This window comes from Prionailurus viverrinus, chromosome C1, assembly GCF_022837055.1.
Source record: "Prionailurus viverrinus isolate Anna chromosome C1, UM_Priviv_1.0, whole genome shotgun sequence".
NCBI lineage: Eukaryota > Metazoa > Chordata > Mammalia > Carnivora > Felidae > Prionailurus > Prionailurus viverrinus.
The window spans coordinates 151593129-151620125 of NC_062568.1; the positions used below are offsets into that span (position 1 = coordinate 151593129).

Sequence of the window (26997 nt, forward strand, 5' to 3'; positions counted from 1 at the left end):
AAATTAATAATGAGAAGCTTTTTTTTTTTTTTTTTTTTTTAGCAGGGGGCTTTGTATAATCTTGAGAGACTTTTTCTATAGGCTCATGCCAAGCTTGATGACCTAGCCCTTTTTTCTGCCACATTTGACTTTTCTTTTTCTCGGGCAATGCTAGGTCAAAATGTCACATCCTTGTTCTTTGGTTCCCATGTGCGGCTCTTATGCAGACTAGTTCCCTTCATAGAACACTTTTTCCCCCAAATATGTTGCAGAAGAATTACTTCATTTGTAGTCATTTCTTTCTAACTAAAAATCAGAGGCATCTTAGGATTTGTATCCTCAACAGTTTTCCTGAATTTGAATGATTCCATATGTTGTCAGAAATCTACTGTGATTACCTACCATGTCTAAAGATGATGAATTTCATCCATTATGTTTTGAAACCTCTAATTTTATTATCAGATGGATCTTAGCTACAGGTTCTGTGGTCTTCCCGCAGCTGTCTCTTCAGTGCCTTCCACACAAAAATCATTGACATGATCAGAACCTGCCACTGAAGAAGTTAAAGGATCTCCTTTGAGGAAAATACAGAGCTTGCTTTTATTTTCAAGTCTAGCAATACCAGTCTTTCCTCAAATGAGCCTCTACCTTCACAACCCATTTATCAGACAATAATTGATTACTTGCTCTGTTTGGACAAAATTCTAGGTACCAAAGAGAAAGGCGTAATGTGAAATTACACTCATCGATGGAAACACTAAAAATAAGCAGAGTTATACATACAAAAATTATCATTTTTATGAGTTTTGGGTAGTGTTAGGAGATGGTTCTATTGTCATTTCTGCTATTAGTTATCCCAGTCTCCTCCTCTGAGAAGTTAGAGTAACACCAACTTCTCTACAGGGTCTCAAAACCCAGATTTCCATTCTTTGCTCTTATTCAAACACAGGAAAAGAATATAATATTTAAATTCAAAAGACAATAAAATCTTTGTAATCATTTTTAGATATGTAGTTTTGTAAAGGGAGAAGTTTAATATGAAACGTTGTTTATCAACGCAATTTCAGAATATAGAGTGATTCTGGCATATCTTATATTAGGTTTGTTCTAAGATAATGATTTTAGCTTAATATGGCTATACCCCATAATTGTGGACTCAATTTAAGAGAATCAAATATGCATGAAAACATAAATACATAATTTCACTAAAAGAAGACACAGTGGCAAGATGATACGTTACTAAGATCCTCTCACATCTCTGGGTTAGCTGATTTCTACTTGGAGATGTTAAGTGATATGTGCTGTAATATCAGAATCTTGGTGGTGTAACAATAGAATGAAATGAGTGCCCTGTCACTTGAAGTGTTCAAGCATGAGCAGAATTACTGTCTAGCAAGGATATAATGGAACAGATTCTTTCACAGATGGGAATTATAGCTTTCCCTTAAGTTTCTTCTATAGTTTCAGATTGTTATTAGCAGTGCTGTATTTCCTTAATTTTAAGATCCATAATATTTCACTTTTTAACATCTCTGAAGTCAGGATGCATCTTATGATCAATGAAAAGATGTTTAATGAAGGATTTTCTTATTTTTCCTAAAAAAGTTATTACTAAGTTAAATATGCGTCTTAGAATTGAGGAAATATAATAATTAGGACCATTTGGATTCAAGTAAAAATAAATTAATTTAAGGTAGCCAAAAAGAAAATTGGAACAAGCTAGGGGCAAGGCATTGGGACTTATTATAAGAATATAGAAGTGTCTCATCAAACTCAAAACAACAGAAAAGCAGCTGGACTTTCAAGTGTATTTGGATCCAGGAAACAGAAAGCCAAAAGAACCCAAGATTTCCTCTCTGCTCTGTTTCCTTAATATACATATACTTCATTCTTTCTTTACAAATTCACTCACTTCACGTAAAGGTGGTTTTGACACAGTTCATTGAGTTTGTATAACTCAGAGGTCAAGAGCTTTATAACCTTTAATTCAAAACTGAAGTAGATTCCCTTAGTTCTAATTCTGAGACTTTGATCAGACAACTGGAGTTGGGTTTACACCCTGATTCCATCAATGGTAGCCATGATGAGTGGAGTCACAAAATAAAAATGTGGCAGGCAAGAGCCTGCCCTGTCAGTCAGCAAGGTCAATTAATGAAGAGGCATTGTGAGCAGGGTCGACAGCTCAAAAAGTTTTTTCTGTAATTCTCTTAATCAATGAAGTGTAAGTGAACACATCTAAAATAACACTGCCTAGAGCAGCCCTTCCTTCTGTCTCATTTTTACAAATGGTGTGAAATGTTTCTATAGATAAAATGGAAGCCTGATCAACTGAGTTGTTCAAACTCTAGCTAAAGGTTTTAATCTAGACTTCTCAGCATTTCTTGGAGGTTTTGCAAGTGAATTTCTAAGATTGGCATTTGGGGAGAGGTAGCACTGCTTAAATTATGGAGAGTCAGAATTGGTAGAAATAATCACGAAACTCAGTCCTAACTTTTGCGGAGAAAGTTTGTTTTTTGGATTGATTTGTATCACACACTAATTTTTTTTTTTCCTGTTTAAAGTGGTAATACTCTGCCTTCTTGAAGTGTTTATCATCCTCATGCTGATCTTCCTCAGGGAACGAATCCGCATCTCCATTGCCCTGCTGAAGGAAGGGAGCAAGTAAGGCCCTGATGGAGAAACTCATATGTGTATCAGTCAGTCAAATCAGTCACTGCCTATTGTGTAGATGCCCCAGATGATTTTCCCTTTAAGAAGACTTGTTAAAGAAATCTGCTTTCCATCAGGAAGACTTAAGTTCAGACGTTGCCAATTATTAGAAAGGTCATGCTAACAAATCCTTCAATATCTCCAAACCTCAATTATCATAGGGTGAAATAGGGCTCAAACCTATTAGTCTATATATTAGCACTTTTTAAACACCAAATGTATATTAGGATAATAACGTGTGAGAGTGATAAGGTGCTATATAAAAGTAACTCGTATTGTATATTGTATTACTCCCATATTGAATCATATGTTAATATTGATTGTTGAGATCATTTGCAAAACTTTAAATCACCATAATTCTATAGTCACTTATATGCTATTACCATTTCTATATGAGTGACAAAATTTGCTAATAGAATAATTGATTCTAGGAGCACCAGACTATACATTTTATATATACAGCTCTTAATTCAGGAATTTTTTATTAAAAAATGCTCTAGGGGTGCCTGGGTGGCTCAGTCAGTTAAGCATCCAACTTCCAACTTTGGCTCAGGTCATGATCTCATGGTTCGGTTTGTAAGTTCAACTCTGCAGCGGGCTCTGTGCTGATAGCTCGGAGCCTGGAGCCTGCTTCGGATTCTGTGTCTCCTGATCTCTCCACCCCTCCCTCATTCATGCTCTGTCTCTGAAAAACAAACAAACATTGAAAAAAAAATTTTTAATGCTATAAAATAGGGGTTCCTGGGGCTCAGTCAATTAAGCATCTAACTTTTGCTTTAGGCTCAGGTCATGATCTCACAGTTTGTGAGATTGAGCCCAGAAGTTGGTGAGTTCAAGCCCATCAGACTCTGTACTAACAGTGCAGAGACTGCTCGCGATTTTCTCTCTCTCCTTCTGTCTGCCTCTCTCTCTCTCTCAAAATAAATAAACTTTAAAAAATGCTATAAAATAAACACTAAAATTCATGCAGGGAGGTAATGACACCTACAGTTTCTAAACTATTCCAAAAGGTCACTTGAGGATAATACTTTAAACTTTTGAATACTGCATGGAAGAAACAAGAAAAGCATTATTATAAAGCCAACAGACCATCTTTCTATTTAGAACAATGGAAACTAAGTTCTAATGACCAGAGAGCAAATATTTTAAATCATCTGTAAGGATTATTTTAACAAAATTGTCATCTATAATAGTGCCACCTGAATCCAATGGTTTAAATAGTTAACAAGAAGTTTGTTAAACCCTCCTTCCTATAATAACTGAAGCCCAATCATTAGCCACTGAAAACTACTGATATTCTGGGTTTATTTATTAAGTAATATGATACTGTAATTCACTGTAACTTGCCCCACTGTTACACCTCTGTGTGTGGGGGGGGGGTGGGGGTAGAGGGCAATACAACTATGACAGGTTGATTTTTTTTTTCCAAGGGGAAGTTAGAGCTGGAATAAATTGGTGTGAGAATACAGGGTGAACATGAGATTCTCAATGATTCACCTAACAGCAGTATCTGCAGAAAGGTGACAAAACATAGCTCAAATAGGTGAACGAGGTAACAAATGCAAAAGGAATCTAAGATATGCCAATGCATTAGGAGTGGAAATAGTTCCATCATAAATCTCAGTGGCTAAATCAAACAGTATTGGGTTTTCAGTGTCATATGCTGAAAAGATCATTCAAAAGTAGGAATAGGGCTACTAGGATGGTGAACATTGCAGACACTATGACTTATGAGAAAATATCAAGGGAATGATTATACTGGAACATAGTAACTTGAAGGGCTGCTATATGAAAAAGGTGAACATTTCTTTTCCAAAAGGTAGTGGATGAGTAACAGTCCAGGATATGAGGAAGAACTTTCTATGACAGAGAATAAGCTCTGTCATACAAAAGTAAGTCTTTACCACTCAATGTGGTTACTAGAAGCAAACATATTTAGAAAATAGTATAGAAGGGATTCCTGAATTAGGGAGGGATTCTCACATTTGATCAGATGATGTTCAAGGTTCTCTCCAATTTTGAAAGTCTAAGAATGTAAACAAAAGGAAGAACTATGATTATGATGTATCAAATCTTTGAGTCATAAGGAAATAGCCAAAGACGAAAACGTTTGGGGTATCAAATCTTTGAGTCACACAGAAACTTGGGGAACTTTTGGCAGGAATAAAATATGAGCATTAAAAGAAGGCCTCTAATTTACTAAAAACAAATAAATAAAACTTAAGTAAAATGTAAAGCCAACCAAGAATATGCCAGAATGATTAGCAAAAAAGAGTCAATAGTTATTACCACAGTTCTTGAATCAATTCAGTATAAAGCTTATTTCTAGTGTAAACAGAGAAAACTTTGAGAACTTATATCTTGTGGATCATTTTGAATTTCAACTATTGTTTTATTTCAGAGCCATTGGATATATCCCTACTACATTAGTTTATCCACTTTTAACTTTCATTTTCCTCTCCATCTGTATTTCCTACTGGGCGGTGATAGCAGTGTATCCTTTGGTAATTGACATCTTTAAACCTCAGGTCCACTCTATTTTTCAAGAACCAAGAGTTTGTGTCCAGTGTTTTCCATCCTGGGAAGACTAGAAACACACTAAAGGTTTTCTATTTTTGTTTTTCCTTTTTTTTTTTTTTTTTTGCTAAGCTCTAAAAAAAAGTTTTTCTACTGATTGAATTTCCCCTCAGATAGGTCATATGGTAGATTTTGTTTTGTCTTCAAATATGGTACTTCTTCTTGGCAATAACTGAAGAAAATTCCTTTGCATTTTAATGTTAAGGGATCACTCAGTACAGCTAACCCATCTTCTATTATTCTGGGTCTGAAAAATGTATGAATTATTAAAAGATTAGAAGTTTTTTTGAAGTTAATCTCTCAGTGGACTTTTGAGTGATTTGCATTATTTTCTTGTCTATCTACTTTCAATCTACCAGCAAATAGTTTATCCTTAATAGACTAACCCAGTTACTTGGCTACATCAGGGGTACCTGTATACAAAGTCATAACCCCAGAAGGGCAATGTAAACATGAAAATACAACCTGTGACCCAGAGGTAAGTAAAAGAAACTAACTCTTTAACTTACTTCAATACAGAAGTCTACTACATTTCACCTAGCAATTGTAAAAATCATTCTGAAATAGTGGCATTAATGGGAATCACTGTTAAGAAGGGAAGGGTGGATCAGATGTTAGGAGAGCACTGAAAATGGCAGGCAGAATAGAGAGAAAGCACTATTCTTTCCTGAGCTCATCTGTTCTGTTACATACCCAACAAGCAGGTATGGTCAACAACACTAATAAATGTGAAATTTTAGCAGGAGCAGAGTGGTGAACATATCATGGAAAATCAAACACTTCCAGAGCTCATTAAAGAATAATGTAAAGTGATGGGAGAGAAAATAGGAATAACAGCAGAAGCTAATGGGGGAATAGTAGGACATGCAATTGGGGGCTACATAAGTGGAGAAAGGAAAGGTGTTATCTTAGAATGGCATTTAATATGATATCTGTATTTTTTTTTTCTGAGTGCAGATTTTTAATACAACTGAAATTGCCAAAGCTTGCCCTGGGGCTCAGTGTAACTTTGCTTTCTATGGTGGAAAGAGCCTGTACCATCAGTACATCCCTACCTTCCAGATATTCAATCTATTTGTCTTTCTCTGGCTTATAAACTTCGTCATTGCACTGGGTCAGTGTGCCCTTGCTGGTGCCTTTGCTTCTTATTACTGGGCCTTGAAAAAACCTGATGATATCCCACCATATCCACTTTTTACTGCATTTGGACGAGCCATACGGTAAGTTTCACGTTGAGCCCTACATCTATCTTCTCAGTTGTGTTTAGTGTGCTTGTAATTCAGTCTTATGCTTATGTAATTCAAGTGGAAAGGTAAAAATGAGGTCAAAGACATGATTTAAAATTCATGGATGTCCACTAGCTATGTCTGATTTTACAGCTACAGTTTTATAATCCCAAACCAGGCCGAAATCCTTGTAAAAGCCACAAGTTTCTGGTGGAGCACCTGGCTGGTTCAGTTGGTGGAGCATGTGACTCTTGATCTTGGGGTTGTGAGTTCGAGCCCCATGTTGGGTGTAGAGATTACCTAAAATCTTAAAAAAAAAAAAGCCACAGGTTTCTGGAGAGAAGTGGTAGGGGAGGGCACCAAATTAAAAATTAAGAATTAACTTAGCTGTGTCTCTCCATTGCTTCACCCAAACATTCTATTTGACTGTAATGTGCTATTGGTATCATTTTTGTAGATGAAGGGCAAAATAGATGTTTATCACTTAAAATCCTCTGTGAAGACTTTTATCAGTCTGAATAAGAAAGTGTAAGCAGCTCTTCCCTAGCAATCTGCCTGCAGATCCTTTTTACCTATTACAATTTTTTAGCATACTTTTAGTTAATAGTAAAGATATTTTAACTTTCATTACCATTTTATCTTTACCCAGATATCACACAGGATCCCTAGCATTTGGATCTTTAATTCTTGCATCAATTCAAATATTTAGAATAGTCTTAGAATACTTAGACCGCCATCTTAAAGGTAAGACTTCAGAATTATGTTTTCTCAGATTTCCTGACTGTTGTGAAGAGAATAGATTGGGGCAGAGAGTTGGGGGGAACATGATGACTACAAGTTGGACTAGGATAATAAGGATGGAGGTGGTCAGGCCAGGGATATGTTTGGAAGGAAAAGCCAGTGGGACTTGCTGAGAGGATATGGGGCAGGAGGGGATAGGAAGAGGAGCAGTGGTGAAGAAAAGAGAGAAAATGTGTGTGTGATGTTATTTTCTAAGATGTAGAAACCAGGAGAAGCAAATTTCAAAGAAAAGATGAAAAACTGTTTTGGCATGGTGGAGATGTCAAGCAGTTTCAAACCCGGGGCTCAGGACGAGTCAGGATTAAAATATAAATGTAGGTGTCATCAGCATAAACCTTTACACATAACACATATAGTTTACAAACAAACTCTACTTTGAATGCACTTTAAAATATTTTATTTGCAAAACAATCTTCAAACAGAACAAAGTTGAACACTCCCAGATACCTCATTTCAAAATTTAATATAAAGCTACAGTAATCAGGGTGCCTGGGTGGCTCAGTTGGTTAAGCGTCCGACTTCGGCTCAGGTCATGATCTTGTGGTTCACAAGTTCCAGCCCCGCATTGGGGTCTGTGCTGACAGCTTAGAGCCTGAAGCCTGCTTCAGATTCTGTGTCTCTTTGTCTCTCTGCCCCTTCCCTGCTTTCTGTCTCTCACAAAAATAAACAAACATTAATTTAAAAAAAAAAGCTACAGTAATCAAAACAGTGTGGGGGGCACCTGGGTGGCTCAGTCGGTTGGGTGTCCAACTTCAGCTCAGGTCATGATCTCACAGCTCATGAGTTCAAGCTCTGCATCGGGCTCTGTGCTGACAGCTCAGAGCCTGGAGCCTGCTTCGGATTCAGTGTCTCCCTCTCTCTCTCTACCCTCCAGAGCTCATGCTATCTCTCTGTCTCAAAAATAAATAAACATAAAAAAAAAGTGTGGTGCTGGCATAAGGACAGACACATAGACCTGGAATAGAGAACCCTAAAATGAACCCTCACATATAAGGCCATTCAATGGGGAAAGGACCATTTTTTCAATTGACATTTCTAGAAAAACTGGATATCCACATGCAAAAGGACTAAGTTGGGCCCATATTCTACACCATATACAAAAATCAATTCAAAATGGATCAAAGGCTTAAACACAAAAACTAAAACAAAAGTAAAACTCTAGAAGAAAGAGGAGGAAATCTTTGTGGACGCTGGATTTGATGAAGATTCCTTAGATGTAACACCAAAAGCACAGGCAACGAAAGAAAAAAAAAGATTAATTAGATTTCACACACACACATACAAAAAGCTTGTGTATCAAAAGACATTACTAAGAGACATTACTAATGAAAAGACAACCATAGGAGAAAATATTTGCAAATCATCTACCAGATAAGCAACATTCAGAATATATAAAGAGCTTCTACAACTCAACAATAACAATCCAATTCAACATGAGCAAAGGATTCTTAAAATTATGTAAATTTTTTCAGCTTTATTGAGGTATAATTTGCAAAATTGTAATATATTTATAGTATACAACATGTGATTTGATATATACATACGTTGTGAAAGGAATCCCACATTCAAGGTAACAAACATGTCCATTACCTCATATATTTATCTTTTCTTTTTCTCCTTCCTTCCTTCCATTTCTTCTTTTCTTTTCTTTTCTTTTCTTTCTCTCTCTCATTATTTTTTGATAAGAATGCTTAAATTCTACCTTTCAGCAAATTTAAATTGTACAATGTAGTATCATCAACTATATTCACCATGTTGTGCATTGGATGCTAAGACCTTTTTCATCACCTTTTTCATCCTTTCAACTTACAACTTCAAATTTGTACTTTTTACCAGTTCTCCCTATTTTCCCCATTCCTCAGCCTGTGGTGACCCCCATTCTAAGATGAGTTCAACATTTTAAAAAATTCTACATATAAGTGATATCATGTGTATTTGTCTTCTTCTATTTGGCTTATTTCCCTTAGTATCATGCCCATCAAGTTCATCTGTGTTGCTGCAAAAGCAGGATTTCCTTTTTAAAAGGTGAATAATGTTCCTTGTGTGTTTATACCACATTTTCTTCACCCACTGATCCATTAAATGACATGTTTCCATACATTTATATCGTAAATGATGCTGTATTGAACATAGGAATACAAATATCTCTTTGAGACAGTGATTTCATTTTCTTTGAATATATACACAAAAGTAGAATTGCTGGATAGTATGATAGTTCTATTTTTAATTTCTTGAGGAACTTCCATACTGTTTTCCATAGTAGATGTACCAATTTACATTCCTACCAACAGTATACAAGAATTCCCTTTTCTCCACATCCACACCTCCACATCCTTATCTTTTGTCTTTTGGATAACAGACATCCTATCTTCTATCTCATTGTGATTTTTGATTTACTTTCTCTGATAAGTAGTAATGTCAAGCACTGTTTCATGTACCTATTAGCTATCTTTATGTCTTTTTTGGGAAAATGTCTGTCTGGGTCCTTTGCCCATTTTTTAAAAATACGTATTTATTTTGGGGAGAGTGCAGTGGGGATGGGGCAGAAAGAGAGGGGCAGAGGATCCAAAGCAGGCTCTGCACTGACAGGCAGCAGTGAGCCCAATGTGGGGCTTGAACTCACAAATGAGATCATGACCCGAGGCAAACTTGGATGCTCAACTGACTGAACCACCCCGGTGCCCCGCCCCCCATTTTTTTAAATTGGGTTGTTTTTTGGTTTTTGCTATTAAGTTCTAGGAGTTCCTTGTATATTTTGGATATTAACTCATTATCACATATATGGTTTGCAAATATTTTTCCCTATTCCATAGATTGCCTTTTAATTTTGTTGATAGTTTCCTATGCTGTGCAGAAGCTTTTTAGTTTGATGCAGTCCCACTTGTTTATTTTTTCTTTTGTTGCCTTTGCTTTTGGTATTAAATCCAGTCATTTCTAAGGCCAATGTCAAAGAGCCTACCCTATGATTTCTTCTAGGAGTTTTATGGTTTCAGGTCTCCATTCAAATCTTTCATCCATTTTGAGTTGTTTTGTGTGGTCTAAGATAAGGGTCCGATTTTATTATTTTGCATGTGGACATTCAGTTTTCCCAAAACAACTGAATTGAAGAGACTAACCTTTCTCCACTGTATATTCTTGACTCCTTCTTTGAAAATTAATTGAGTATATATACATGGGTGTATTTCTGGGCTTTCCATTTATTCTGTTCCATTCATTTGTGTGTCTATTTCTTTCTCAGTGCTATATACTATTTTGATTACCATTGTGTTGTAATATAGTTTGAAATCAGGACATGTAATGCCTTCAGCTTTGTTTTTCTTTCTTAATTGTTTTGGCTATTCAGTCTTTTGTGGTTCCAAACAAATTTTAGGATTGTTTTTTCCATTTGTGTGAGAAATTCCATTGGAATTTTGATAGGAATTACATTGATTTTTGTAGATTGTATTGGATATTATGTACATTTAATAATATTAATTTTTCCAACTCATGAATATGGAATATTTTCATTTATTTGTATCTTTATTTCATCAATGGCTTATGGTTTTCAATACACAAGTAATTCCCCGCCTTAGTTAATTTTGTTTCTAGGTATTTTCTTGGTTTTGATGCAGTTTTAAATGGGATTGTTTTCTTAATTTCTCTTTCCAATAGTTGGTTGTTAGTATATAGAAATGCAGCTGAATTTTGAATATTGGCTTTGTTTCCTATATTTCATTGAATTCATTTATTAGTTCTAATAGTATTTGTTTGCTGGACTATAGGGTTTTGTATAAATACTATTGTATTATCTGCAAAGACAATTTTATTTCAACTTTTCCAATTTTAATGCCTTTTACTTGTTTTATTGCCTAATTGCTCTGACTAGGATTTCCATTACTATGTTGAATAAAAATGGCAAGAATGGACATCCTTGTTTTGTTCCTGATTTTAGAGCAAAGGCTTTCAGCTTTTGACCATTGATTATGATGTTAGCTGTAGGCTTGTCATATATGGCTTTTATTATGTTGAGGACTTATATAACCAATTTATTGTGAGCTTTTATGATGAAAGGAGGTTGAATTTTGTCAAATTAATTTTCTGCATCTACTGAGATGATTTTTATCCTTCATTTTGTTAATGTGGTACATCACATTTATTGATTTGCATGTATTGAACCATCCTTATATCCCTTGGATAAATCCACTTGATATTGGTGTATTATCCTTTTAATATACTACTGAATACAGTTTGCTAATATTTTGTTGAGGATTTTTGCATTTATAAATGATGGGTACTCCAATGATGGGTACATAAATATAATCTTTATATTCTTTTGATGAACACACTCCTTTATCACTGTATAATGGCCTTCATGTTACAGTTTTTGGCTTAATGTCTATTTTGTGTGATATAAGTAAACCTATTCCCACTTTAGTTTGGTTTCTTTTTGCATGAAAAATATTTTCCCAATCCCTCACTTTCATTTCAAAACCTGTCTGTGTTTTTAAAGGTGAACTGCGACTCTTGTAGGTAGCTTAGAGTTTTTTTTTTTTTAATCCATTCACTCTTTTGATTGGAGAATTTAGTTCATTTACATTATTGATAGTTATGGACTATGTATTGCCATTTTGTTATTTTCTGGCTGTATATTTTATGTCAAATGTCTTATAGTTCTATCAATCTATTTTAAGCTGATAACTTAATTTTGAATATGTACAAACACTCTGCATTTTTACACTTTCCCCACATTTTATGCTACGGTGTTTTTGGTGACACAATTTACATATTTTTATATTTTGTATTGTAGTTGTAGTTATCTTTAATATTTTGTATTTTAATCTTTATACTAGAGTTGTGATTTACCTGCCACCATTACAATTTTAGAGTGTTCTGAATTTAACTATTTACCTTTTATCAGTGAGTTTTATACTTTCACATATTTTCAGCTATCAATTAGCATCCTTTTGTTTCAGCCTAAAGAACTCCCTTTTACATTCCTTGTAAGGCTGCTCTAGTGGTGATGTACTCTTTCAGCTTTTGTGAGGAAAACTTTATCTGTCCTTCATTCTGAAGGACAATTTTGCCAAATTGAGTTTCTTCCTTGGCAGTTTTTTTTTCTTTCATCACTTTGCATATATCATTCCACTTCTTTTTTCTGGCCTATAAGTATTCTGCTGAAAAATCTGATAGTCTTACGGAAGGAGGTAAAAGTCACTTTTCTACCACTGCTTTTAACTACCTTTCAACTTTTGAAAATTTAATTTTGTGTGTTTCAGTGTAGGTCTCTTTAGATTCATCTTTTTTGGTATTCTTTAGGCTTTCTGGATCTGGATGTCTGTTTGTTTTTCCAGATTAGAGAAGTTTTCCACCATTATTTCTTTAAATAAACTTTCTGCCCCTTTCTTTCTCTCCTCCTTCTGGCACCTCCATATTGGTCTGTTTGGTGGTGTCCAATGCATCCATCACTCTATCCATTCTTTTCTCTTTTTGCTTCTCTAATTGGATGAATTCAACTGTCCAACCACAATGAGCGCTACCATATGTGCTTGTACAGAACTGCCTATTTGTGTTGCATAGTGCTGTGGGACTTGTGGTTATAAACCCCACTGGCTTTCAGAGCTAAGAGTTTTGGTGGCCTGTGCTTTGTGTGGTTACCTTAAAAGTTGGAATCCTATATGTGCTGTCCAAACCTTCCACTCCTCAGGAAGAGCCTGATATTGGGGGGTATCTTCCTTATAGTATGGTTCTGTGCCAGAAATTGGCTTTACAGGAAGTTTGTCTAAACCTTTCCTACCCGTTTCACTATGGTCATTTTCTTAGTTTCCTGATGGGGTAGGAGTCATTCAGTTAGTCTCAGTTTTTTTCTCAGAAGACATTGTTCCACATGTAGCTGTACTTTAAGTGCATCTGAAGAAGGAGGGAAGTTCAGGAACCTCCTATGTCACCATCTTGGTCCCTTCTACAAAGGATTTGCATATACATTGCTCCAAAGAAGATACACAAATCACGAATAAGCACATGGAAAGATGCTCAGTATTATTCATTAGGGAAATGCAAATCAAAACTGTAATGAGGTACCACTTCACATCCATTAGAATGGCTACTATTTAAAAAAATGAAAATAACAAATATTTGTAGGATGAAGATAAACTAGGAACCTTAGTATATTGCTGATGGAAATGTAAAATGGTATAGCCATTGTGGAGAACATTATGGTGATTCTTCAGAAAGCTAAAGATAGAATTGCCATATGATCCAGCAATTTCACTTCTACAGGTATATACTCAAAAGAATTGAAAACAGGAATTGAAACAGAGACTTGCACACAAGTTTCACAGTAGCCAAAAGGTAGAAAAACCCAAATTTCCATTAACAGATAAAAGGATAAACAAAATGTGATATATACCTGCAATGGAATGTTGTTAGGCTCTAAAAAGGAATGAAATGATAAACATTAAAAACTTTGTTAAGTGAAATAAGCAAGACACAAAAAGATAAATATTGTATCATTTCACTTACATGAGGTATCTAGAAGAGGCAAATTCATACAAAATACAATAGAGGTTACCAGGAGCTGGGAAAAGGGGAGAATGAAGTGATTGTTTAATAGGCACAGAGTCTCTATTTGAGATGAAAAGTTCTGGAAATGGATAGTGATAATGGTGGTACAACACTGTGAATGCACTTGCTGGATTGAACTGAACTGTACAGTATTTTACACAATTGAATTAATACACTTAAAATGGTTAAAATGGTAACTTTTATGTATATTTTACCACAATTGAAAAAAATTAAAAGCCTGTTTTTAAAGCTTTTGTGTTTTTGATTCCTAGAGTTTAGTCACAAATAATTCATCAATTTGAATATCTCATTTTCATAGAGGCCCAGAACAACATTTCAAAATTTCTACAATGCTGCCTGAAATGCTGTTTCTGGTGTTTGGAAACAGTGGTAAAGTTTTTGAACAGAAATGCCTATATTATGGTAAGTAGATTACTTTTTATTTACTAAGTTTCTTCTTTTCAAACCCCAACCCCATGTCTACATTTCCCATCTCTAACACTTTTTACATCATGCAGTTGAATTTACCACCATGATGATATAAGGATTTGTGAATCCAATGCATGATTCAGGGCCATGCTTTCCTAGTTGAGTAGTATGTTAACTGTACTTCATATTACTATTAATATCTTTTTAAAGAGGGAAAATATTTACCTTAGAAATTTTAAAATGTGCTAGATTGAAAAGATTTTGTGTGTCTTTGACATAGCTTAGTGGGAAGAAAGCTTAGTCTATGCATCACTCTGAGGGAAAAGAAAAAATACCTTACTGGGATTCACATACAGAATGGTCTTTTTAAGAAATCTTATGTTGAAATGTGTGGGCACTGACCGGGCCTAACTGAATATGTTACTTATTTCCTATGGGAATAGGGAAGCTACTGAAGAGATTTTTTAAAATAGGAGCTCCAAAAGTATAATTCCTCTAAAATTTAGCAACTACAACCTTATGATACTGGTTTGTTATCACCATGACACAGAGTCTGCAGGAGTGATCCAAATAGTCATGAAGATTCAAACTGTCATTAATTTACCTCCAGTGAGAATACTGTATTGAATCTTCTAATGAGTAAATCAAATGTATCAAAAGGCATTGGTTTCCTGAGAGTAATTATTAATTTGAATGCTGCAACACTTAACCCATTTACAATAAACCCTAGCCAAAACACTTCAAAGACAGAAGCCATGTCCTGATATTTGAGAAAAAGACATGCCTCTGTTTGGTGTGGTCTAATTCCCATGGAGTTTACAAGCATATAGCATCTGAAGTGCACCTTATTGTCAATGCCCCTGACAGCTGTGCAGAGTTGAGAACACATAGTTCCCATGTCTCTCACATACCCAAATGCTGGAAAGAGGAATGAGAGTAGCTGTTTGGGTGACAAGAGAATGAATTCATTTTCCTCTCACTGGGTTGTCTATTGGTCTTGTTAGGGTATGTTACTGACTCTAGAATAATATCAACTGTTTTCTTCAGATTGCAATATATGGCAAAAACTTCTGCAAGTCAGCAAGAGAGGCTTTCAATCTGCTGATGAGAAATGTTTTAAAGTAAGTAAGTAATCAGGTTGAGTTTTCAAAAGACAATTTGGTGAACCTTGAGCATCATATACTTCACATGTTATTTAAAGTGATGGTGGTCTTTTAGACATGAATATTATCTTTCAATCTGATAGATTTAAATCTACTCTCTCATACTATTTTTTATATCTTAGAATTGTTGCTTCCCTCATTCATCTATATCTTCACACCCACTGGCATTTTATACATTTTTATTATCCCCACTACTCAAGAAATTCTCTACACGAACATCATGTTTCTGGCAATTTCCCTCTCCCAAAATTGACAGAGTCTGAATAGCAAAACCAGGGAAGATATGAAACATCCTCAGGAGTCAGGGTGTCTTAGGCTTCAAAATAGGCTGACACCAATAGTGCCTGACAATGCCATCTTCTGTTTACTTCATCAAAATTAAGTCAGAACTTAATCCCCAGAGGCTGTCTTCATTCCTTGCACTGAACAAATGCCAAATAGAATTTCCATCAAAGACATATCAAAATGAGCTCAAAAAATTTAAATACTTAAAATTTTTTTTAGTGTTTATTTATTTTTGAGGGGGGGGGGGTGGAGAACCTGAGCAGGGGAGGGGCAGTGAGAGAGAGAGAGAGAGAGAGAGAATCCGAATACAGGCTCCAGGCTTTGAGCTATCAGCATAGAGCCTGATGCGGGGCTCGAACTCAGAAACAGGAAGATCATGACCTGAGCTGAAGTCGGACGCTCGACCAACTGAACCACCTAGGCACCCCATGAATTATTTACTTTAATAAATTTCAAGTAACAAATTGTAATTTAAACACAAAATTATACTTTCTTTTTTCTGATTCTTAGAGTTGCAGTTATGGATAACGTTACAGACTTTGTACTAATCCTGGGGAAAATTCTAGTTACTGGATGTATAGGTAAGTAATAATAATAAACATAACTTTAGAAGGTATTAGGAGAAACTCCTTTACTACAAAAAACTATTCCTTTGCAAGTACATAATAGACATGTTCTGCCTTTCCAATGTAGGTGTGCTGGCCTTCTTACTCTTCACACAAAGATTGCCAACGATTATAGAAGGACCAACATCTTTAAATTACTACTGGGTACCTTTGCTGGTAAGATCTGGTGTCTTACTTCAGGCTTCTATAACAAAAATATCATAGATTGGGTGGCTTAAACAAGAATTTATTCCTCACAGTTCTGAAGGCTAAGAAGCCCAAGATTTAAGTGCCCACAGATTCAGTTCCTGGTGAGAGCTCTCTTCCTGGTTTGCAAAGGGACACCTTCTCGTTGTATCCTAATATGGTGGAGAGAGAGGTCATCATCTCTCCTGTCTCCTCTTACAATGGCACTAATCCCACTGATTAAGGCCCAGCCTCATGACCTAATTACCTCCCTCAAACCTCACCTCGAGATAACATCATATTGGGGATTAGATTTCAACATATGCATTTTGAGAGGTCACAATTCATTCATAGCAACTGGGTAACACTGACTGATTGATCAGAGATGACAGAAGAAAAAACAAAAAGGAATTAGAAAAATAAAGACAGCTAACTTTATTGGTCTTACTTCGTGCCAAGCCTTATTCTGCTTTAGATTGTATTCCTTAGAAACAACCTCTGAGAGAGAGGATTGCATGTGGAAGGTTTATTAGGAAGTGCTCTCCTGAGATACCCTTGAAAAAGGAAGTAAGGAGGCAGACATGGGCAAAGGAAGAAGCTGACCGATGCTGCATTTATAGCTGAGCCCTCAGACATAATTACAGGAAGTTCTGACAAAAGAATTTGCATGCTGCATCAGGCAGCTGTTGGCCAGGGGTTGTCCCCTAGATGGGGCTATAAGCTTGGGTGAGGCAGTCCCTGCAGTGAGAGCAATTCCTAATGAGGGAACCTGCTCAGTCATCAGCAGCCTACATTCCTAACTGGGGGATAGATGCAGCAGCTGGAGAGGACCTGGGAGGAGCCCTGCAGTATGTATAACAATTAACTCACTCCATATGTCAGAGCCCTGCAGTATCTATAATAATTAACTCCATATGTCATAAATATTATTGCTATTCACATTCTTCCCTTGCCCACCAATAACTTTTTATGGGAGGCAGCAAGCATAGTGAGGTTAAGTAACTTGTTAACTGAGAGCCTGACATGTGATTCAAACCTAGGCAGTGTGTTACATTAACTCCCATGCTTTACTGCCTTAAAAAAAAATTGGGATATTTTTGGTGGGCATTTGGGATAGGGGTAAAACAACTGGCAGGTAATCTAATACATTTAAATCCCAGTACAAGGCACCCAAAAACGTTACCATTGGATTTCCTTAGTCTCTATATTGAAATACCTTCTAACATAGGGTACTTCAAAGTTTCTCTTCATGACTTTCATTTAAAGCTGCATTATTGTTCTTCTGGATGAGTTAATAACATCTTCATTTTCTTTACTCATTTACAGACAGTCATTATTGGATCTTACCTAGTTGCACATGGGTTCTTCAGCGTCTATGCAATGTGTGTTGATACAATTTTCATCTGCTTCTGTAAGTTTTCAGTATATGTGTTTCCCCCCTTTGGAGAGTAACTGAAAGATAAGAAGGTTAAGACCCATGTCCTTAGCTGGCTTGTGGATTTGCTATGACCTGGCTGCAACTACCAAATAGTGCTTATTTAAAAAGAGACATTTTTTAGTAGATGCTCTTTAAACCTTAACATCTGAGAGAATGGAGTTTGCAAAGCACAGCAGGGTCAGCCACTGAAATGAACCTCAGGCTTCATGGCATGGTGTTAGTACTTTCAAATTTAGTATTTCTTAGTGTTTTCAAATTTATGATAATGAGTGGATTCTGTTGTGTTTTATTAACAGAACTGAGAATATGACTGGGCTTTGAGACTGGACTTTAGGAATTCTTTGAAGAGAGCCTTTATAGATTCTGATAGAGCCAAGCTGGCAATGGTTTCAAAGACACATACAGCCAATTCATACTATACAGATAGGATTCATAGAGGAGAATGTCCAGGAAACAGATCAGTTCTGATGCTTAGAGTTAAAATACTTCCTATGAGCTTTGATCACTGACTTTGCTGTGCTTCTGGGTGGCATGTGTAACTCAGAATGGATAGGTTTTCTATCAGTATCTCCTCTTAAAATTCCTGGAGAACCTAGCACCTTAGGAGCTTGATCTGGCCTTCACTTTCAGGCTAGAGAAAGTAGGCTCTGAGGATGAAAGAACAAATTGTTAGCCATACAGCTGTACCTTCTGAGAGATCATTTCTCTGGCACATTGCTCTTAAGAAAAGCAGAGAAAACATTCTGTGAAGGCATTATTGAGTGATCCACTTGTATAAAACTGACAGTTTATTTATTTATTTATTTATTTATTTATTTATTTATTTGGGGGCATAACTCACAAGGAGACACAGAACCTAAAGCAGGCTCCAGGCTCTGAGCTGTCAGCACAGAACCCGACACGGGACTCAAACTCACAAGCCCTGAGATCATGACCTGAGCCAAAGTCGGATGCTTATCTGACTGAGCCACCCAGGTGCCCTGAAACATGGCATCTTTTTTACATTACAAGGCAATGAGAAGTCTGGTCCCAGTATGAGAAAACAGTAGTAGTTCTAGATGATTATTAGTGTGATCCATACTAGGCATCCTAACAATGCCTCAAATGGTAATAACAATATAGATATATGATCTATCATATAGAAATATGATGAAGCTGAAAGAACAAAAATGTTCAGTGTCCATCATATTCCCCCCTTAGCTTTTCATTTTGTATGTAAGGAAGGTCACTATGAAGTCTAATGCAAAAATCTAAATCATCCAACCATTCCCAAAAGATAAGGATGAAAAATAATTTAGATTTATTCCATAAATCCATAATTATCCTATATGGTTTTATATATTTCTTATCCTTTGTCATAATAAGGACTATGAATAACAAAATGTTTTTTACTATACCAGTGAAAACATAGAATTAAGTTGTACTTGTATGTTTATTGATAGATATTATCTGCTGCAAATTGCATGTAGCTTTTAGGAAAGCTAATTACACACTGACTTGTCTTTGCTTCTCAGCATCCTTCTGATGCTTTCCCTGAAACACCCAATATGTGTTAGTGAACACACCATCATTTAATTACTAGCCTAGGCACAATAGGAAGTTAAATTCATGTATTACGTGAAGTCAGAGAACATTAGTTTTCTAATGCAATCTGAAGGGATTTAAAACAGGATGCCTTATATAGTTAAGTAGGACAAGAACTGAATTAAGTGACAAGAGGCTGGATCCTCACCTCATTCCGATTGTCTCAGAGCTTTTGACTTCAGGAGAATCATTTCGTATAACCGGGCCTCCCGTTTCTTCATCTGTAACGTTAGGGTGTGGACTACCATTAAAAGTGACTTTGAACTCTGAAAATGAATTATTGTTCTACATTTATCACAGGATCATACACTTTTTGTTCAGATTCATCTCCGAGGATGTGACATTTTACCGTTCTGAAATGAACAGTCACCATTGAGAGATAATACTTTTGAAAGGACATGAAAGATCTTATTAGCCTTTACACTACCAAAATAAACCTCTTTGAGCATTGGGGGGGATTTAGGAAGTTTTAGTGCTTCCTGTCAGAAGTTGAAATTTCTTACTTTGTCGAGCATCAGCAACTTAATGGTACTAATTTGTCTTATATTTGACTTTCTAACACTAATTTCTCTGATTTTTCCCTGTTTGACTCTCCAATTTCTAAAAATATTTAATTGTGCTGCCGCTTGCTGCTTTTGCCTGCTTTGGCTGCTGCATATACAGGTGAAGATCTGGAAAGAAATGATGGATCCACAGAAAAACCCTACTTCCTAGCCCCTACCCTGCACGGAACTCTGAACAAGATGCAACTAGTTTCCCAGAAGCAGAAAGAGTAGAAAAGCTCCAAACAGTGACATTCATTTTTAAATAGAAGTTTTGTAAATTAGATCATGTGTAACTCAAAAATGAGGCTTTTGAGTAATGTGAAATTTCTATGCTTATTGCTGAAAAGCCAGAACCTGGTACCACTTGAGGTGACAGACATTTGATGACAGTAGCCTCTGTGAACTAGGATACTTTATAGACTGTGGTCCCAGCCGAAGAGCAAGGTGTAAATGTCAAACATATTTTTAAAGCCTATAGCTGAAAGTGTTTTAAACAATACTTTTATAACTCAGAGTGCTGTTTCCCATTGTAGCACTTTGATAGCCTTTCTTTTTATAAATGTGTTTGTAAAAGATATTCAGGCAATTTTTGAAAGCACTATAAATGTATCGTCAATTAGCCATAAAAAAGATTGATAGTTAACCAGCTTATGGTACTAAATTCGTAAATATGGTACTATGCCTATATAGCTGCTCAAGCTAGTGGACAGCTATCTAAACTGTGATTAAATTTGTATTCATGTTTCTCTAGGAAGTATATTTCAGTACATGATTCAAGACCATAATATACATAGAGATGTTAATGTTATGCAAGTTCCATAGAGAGCATTATTAGGTAAAAATTACTGTGAAACCTTCATAGCCCACTTCGTTTTAGTGTAATTATATTCATAGTGAAGCTGAATCTGAGTTCTGGAATACCATTTCCAATAATATGAACCTCTGGCCACTGTGAAAATATTCTGAACAAAACTTAAATGGCCATGTAATGCATTCCTCTTGTCTCTAACCCAAACAGAGACAAATTCCTATTTCCCTATTCCTGCCATATAGAAAACTGGAATGGATTTGTTTCAGAAGAGTGATTATATCTTTTATAAGCATACCTGTTTTTATAAGCAAACCTGTTTTTCTAGGTTAAAGACATTGTTTGGCTTCATTCTACAAAAGGTTTAGTTTGGGTTCAACTTTGGGGAAAGAGAATAGATGAGTAAGACCTTCAGATTTTACTCTAAGGAAATATACCTAAGCACTCCATAGGTACCTTGTCTGGTACCTTTACAGGGGTATATACGGTGGGTTAGGAAATCTCCCTCAGAGCTTAGCAGGAAAGTTATTTTTATACTCCACCCCTGCTGGCCAGAGCAACAAGTTGGTTTCTGGCAACCATCCCCTTAGTCTTTTGTATGGTGGAGCAAAGCATAAATCAGACACTCAAGCACTTTTCCTGCCCAATCTCTGTGTGCACGTTTGTATGATTTGGCTAACGGTATAAAAGTTACCCCAAAAGGAACACTTAATCAAGTAGTATTGTTTTGGCTTTTACACTAAACTTGTGTATAAGAATTATTTAAGTGTTGACAGGAAGGAACGTGTTGATCTAACATTTTGATCTAAATATGATCCATGAATTTTTATTAAAAAGAGTCAGAAATGTATCATTGTGCCACAAGTTAATATAAAAACTAATTTCTTTAATGATTCTGAAGTATGGGAACCTAGATGTAGACTAACTCTGTGACAGCTTAAATAAGGAAGATTTTCGAAACAGTGGTCTTTATAATGGCCACCATCTTGTTCTTATTTTCTTGAGAGCATTATAGTCAAAAGTGTCACTTGTCTTCACATCTTGGCCAAGGGCCTTCTTCACTCTCATTCTCCTTGAATCATAATTCAGAGAAGAGTGATAATCTATCTTTCTGGATGGTTATAATTATTAGTCAATAGTACAGAAGTTACAACTGAGATCTAGTAAATAGTTACCTCTCAAGTGTTGAAAAGTGATAGGAAATAAATCCCCTTTAGGAGTAGTCTAATGTTGATACATAATCATGAAACAAAACAATTTTAATTGTTTTGTATGCATCAGAATTGCTCTGAGAACTTGTTATAAATATAGATGCCTGTGCCCCTTCCTTAAGAAATTCTGAGATGTTGTATTTGGGTGCAGGGCAGCTTGTGAATTATTATAAAATTCTCTAGCTGATTCTGATACACATAAAACTTGGAAAATCACTTGAATAAAATACAAATCAACATGCGAGAAACTGATTGGCTTATTTTCTCCTTACATTCTTGGCTGTTCCAGGAGTTAGAAAATTAAGACAAAGATTAATTTGGAGACTTCTAATAGTCACAACTTCTGCATTTAGAATCTTAGACTAGATGGGGCCCGTATATTAAATGTTTAACATTATATATGCTGATTAGACCAAAAAATTCACTAGAGTAAAAGTGTTCACTGCCTAAATGGAGGCACATTCTAAAACTGGCTATATTTTAAGGATATAACCCCTTGGTGCAAATCATAGGAAAAGGAATGCTGTTTGGTTCAATATTTTTAAATAACTTCTTTACTACTTAGAGATTCTTCCTTTAAGTGTAGAAGTTTTAACTATATATGGGCTTATTTCTAGTCAGAAAAAATATTCCCCACTAGTTACTTTTTGTATAATTGATAGTAAAAATGAGTATTGGTTTTGGGGGGGGAAATAGAAGCTGTTATCTTACAAAGCAATTAAAGTCATAACTGCAAAAAACATTTTTTTCAAAACATGCAGTTTAAAATATACTGAAATTTCACAAATCTTATTTTTTAAAACTATGCTACATAAATTGTTGATTGCAAAACAAAAGAAATTTTGACACATATGGTAATTTGGGAAGTGAATTGAGTACATACTACTTTTCAGGAATTTGAAGGTGAATTTAGAAATTCCTGTGGGATTTTTTTTTTCTTTTTTAAGTTTGCTATCCAAAAGAAGGTAAAAGTTATTTCCTCAATCATGCAGCTGAGAAGCATGCATATTGACAGAATATGAGCTGGTACACACAATGAGATAATATTTTACTAACATAATAACAAGGGCTGCTTGTTTTCTCATAGGTATGTTTACAATAATGTTGATGCCAAAACTGTGCTATTAAAAAAAAAAAATCTTAAACTGCTGTAAAGCAAGTATGCAGTAGATGGCGACGTTACTTCTCTTACAGTTTTGCTTTGATATTTACTCTGTGCCATTCTTCCTCCTAGTGGAAGATATGGAAAGAAACGATGGTTCTACTGAAAGGCCCTATTACATGAGTCAGTCTCTCCTGAAGATTCTGAACGAGCCAAGTATGCAAACTAAGAAGCCTTAGAAGTGCAAACTGTGGTCATCGTGCAGCGGTGTGTTACCAAATCTTCATCTGCTGTGTCTGCACACAATGCTAGCTTCATAAGTGCTTTGTGTTGGGAACACTGTATTCATGACCTTGTTGGCTTTTATTTGCATGTTTAATACCAAAGCTTATACTGTAATATGTGAAGCCATCTGAAGTCGCAAGGGAATTGTTAATAACATGGTACATTTTTATACTAAGATCTTCTGTTTTGTAATTCATTTTTAAATAGAGTGGCTTGGATGTTTTGAAAACACCAGTGAATATGTTCATATTCTTTTAAATACTGGATTAAAAAATGATACATTATTTGAATTGATAGCTCCTAATATTTAATATATTTTTTAAATTGCAACTAAAAGACTTCTGCAGGGAAAATTGGTAAACAAACTGAAAGAGAACATTTTAAAGTTTTCCCAACTCCCGTTTGACAGTAAATTGGTAAAAGGACTGCCTGCTCCAGATTTTGCTCTAAGTATAGAATGTTTCCTATTAAACAAATTGCCAACTATCCAGCCTTTACTACTTCGTCCTCTCTGACAAAGTGCCTTACTGGCTGTTTAATATTACCCAGCTTTTGTGGGCAAGTTTACAAACATCGTTTAAACACACACACATACACACACACACACACACACACACACACAAAACCTGCAATGTTTAGTGATTGAAACAAGTCTTCTTGCATTTGTTTCCCTCTTAGCTCACTGACTGGAAACCACTTGTCATTTCAGTATGTTTGAGATCCTAGTGACTATGTAGAGTACGTTTTGCAGCATAAACAATTTCCCTTGCGCCTAGTGGACATTCACAAATGTGTACTACACGCAAGAAAAAAAACCTGAAAGGATGCTTGTTGATCTTTTTTTTTTTTTACACTAAAAGTGAGAAGTTTAAAAATCTAATCTTTTCTATAGTAGATCTTTGAAAATACAATAGGTGTAAGACTACATTCCTCAGTGTTTTATACAGTTTGGAAAGGGACACTTTGAAAAATTACAAAGGGAAACTCTACCCCTGCAAAGGGTGCTCATAGCTGTCATGTACTGAATTAGCTCTGTTTTAAATGATTATTATCATCAAGGAGTGTTCTATGTATTTTATTTCATTTTCTAACTTTTGATATGAAATAATCAGTTTATTTATAATGTTAACTTTTATTGTGCTAATATAAACAGAACATAATTTGTAATTAAATTTTAAATAATTTTACTAGTACTACTAACTTGAAAGAAAATGAATTCAGTTTGTTACTCAGTGTTAAAATATTTACCCCAAGGGAATGTCCATCAAATATGATAATTTGTGAAAGCTTTGAGAATCAACAGTAAGTTACTGTCAGCTTATCTATGATCACATTTGTTTGAATGTGAATTTAGATATTCTTTTATGCCAAAAAAACTCACATGAGCACATGACAGTCTGAGCTCTATAATCATTGTGCTTCTGCTGTGCAGAAATATTAGGAACATATTGTCTAAATATCTTTGATAACTAAAATGTTTAATATTTAATGAAATTTGCTGTTACTCATCGTTTTAAATGTTTTTTTTTCTTCTAATAAAGATTTAGATAAAAAAAACGTTTTTATTTCTTTAAGCTAGAAAATGTGAAAAGCTTTAGTGTTTAAAACCTACCATAGTATAACAGAATTTTCTTTTTATCAACAAAGGTGATTTTTTTTAACATCTAAATTTATCTTTTTAAAAATTTCCATTTTTCTCTAGCTGTGCACTGATTGTGAGATCAAATAATGGAAACTGATAATTTATCTAAAGTAAATATATCAAAACGAATGGATAAGAGATGGATTTTTTAAAACCCAGTGACCTGAATTAGTTGGTCTTTGTTTTAATTTGCCAAAAGTTTGCTCTGTCCCTCCTTTGGTTTTACCTACACTGTATGAAGCAAATTTCATCATTTTAAAGGCAGGGATGAATTTAGAGAACCTACAAAATGTCAACACTGACTAACAATAGTTTCCCAAAGCAAGATTAAGTAGACCTATCACTCTTTAACTTAAGCTAAAAGATTTCTTAGGTCTAGCTATTCCTTGACAAATATGTAAGAATCTATTTTTTAGTTGAATTCTGTTAAATCTTCAAAATTATTTTTTTCTTTAATATTTAAAGGATTTCTTTAAATGAAAACATAAAACAATATTCTTACAGTTTTCAATGTCCTTTTAAAATGTTACAAATTGAATTAGATATTAATTGATTCTTATTTAAAATAAAGATATAGTTTGGTTTCCAGAAGAAATCTAAATTCTGCTTTAAATCTTATTAACTCCCACTTTAGATGATAAGGGACTAATCATATTTCTAAATAAAGTGTTTGAAATTGGATTATGATTAGATGTTTTTGTGTCACCTACAAAGTTTAAAAAGAATTTGTGAATCCATACACTCAAATCACAATATTAAAGGTTCTGGGAGATTGCCAGGCATAATGTAGGTATTATTTAAACTAATATTGGAAAACAGGCTCTGTGCAACAATTTTGTATTTTTCTTTTACTATATAGCTGAACAGCACTCATTCCAATGTATGTTCTTTCACTTTTACAAGTGGTGCCTCAGGAAATTGCTCTTAAACTCTAACCAGGCACAATAATTATCTCCAGTATTATCTGGTTCTGGAGTAGGGAACATGCTTTATAAATCAGCCTTTGTTGGCATAAGATGGGACAAAATTGAACTAAAATTATTATTGCAGACCATGATATATGAAATGGTGTCTTGACATTCTTTCCAGTTTCTTGCAAATATTATCCTTAAGTGTTTGCAAATGTTTGTTTTTAAATTATAGCTATAGGATTATAAGAATACAATTCAATAAATCATAGATGAAAAGAAATGGCTTACTGATATAACAGGAATAATTTACTTTTCCAAAGTAACTTTCCATAAACCATGTTTTTTGTCCTGGAACTAACATGGATATTGAAGACTTCTCTCAAGATCTAGCTGAGTTACTTATGGCCCTTACTAATCTATCACCCCCCAGAAAACAAAGCTAACCAAATTAAAAGAAATGTGACTGATTCATTCATGAAAATTGAATACCACATTATACAAGGCTTGGACATCAGAGTAATGTCAAGGTCATGGACCCTCTTAAATTTATCAGGTCAAATTAACCAACTTCTCCACCACTTTCCAAATTCCTACAAGAAAAGGTAGCCAAAATGGCACAGATTCTGGCAATATCTTCTCTAATGGTTTCTATGCTGGGAAGAATGGAGTCTGTTATGTGACACATTTAAAAGCAATCAGTTTGAAAGTTCCAGGGAAGATGGCAAAGTAGCAGGATCGCAAACTCACCTCCTTCCAGGGATACAAGTAGATAATCCCCATATCAGTGTAAATAACTCAGGAAACAACCCAAAGACTGGCCCAACAGACTATCCCTAGCTAAATGCAAAGAGGAGGCTATATCAAAGAATGTAGGAAGGATAGAAATGCAGTTTGGAGCTAAAGGGACCCACAGAACTGTATTTGGGAAAGAGGGATGCTATAAGTATGGAGAGGGGAGAGGAGAACTTCAC

General features: G+C 35.2%; 1 protein-coding gene across 10 annotated transcripts in view; it reads left to right on the forward strand.

Moving 5' to 3' along the window:
* The window catches only part of SLC44A5 (solute carrier family 44 member 5), a 400420-nt gene extending 376772 nt beyond the window's left edge, over positions 1-23648 (forward strand). For 9 of the 10 annotated variants that reach the window (XM_047873764.1, XM_047873769.1, XM_047873774.1 and 6 more), the window contains 11 exons: positions 2541-2640; positions 5090-5182; positions 5656-5743; positions 6223-6485; positions 7141-7235; positions 14152-14255; positions 15309-15382; positions 16220-16290; positions 16403-16491; positions 17827-17911; positions 20186-20494. In XM_047873764.1, coding sequence (XP_047729720.1) covers positions 2541-2640; positions 5090-5182; positions 5656-5743; positions 6223-6485; positions 7141-7235; positions 14152-14255; positions 15309-15382; positions 16220-16290; positions 16403-16491; positions 17827-17911; positions 20186-20298 — 1175 coding nt within the window. In that variant the 3' untranslated portion in view covers positions 20299-20494. Of the gene's footprint in view, positions 1-2540; positions 2641-5089; positions 5183-5655; positions 5744-6222; positions 6486-7140; positions 7236-14151; positions 14256-15308; positions 15383-16219; positions 16291-16402; positions 16492-17826; positions 17912-20185; positions 20495-23320 lie in introns of those variants that run through there. The other variant, XM_047873770.1, reaches the window with a different exon arrangement.
* The last annotated feature ends 3349 nt before the right edge of the window (positions 23649-26997 follow it).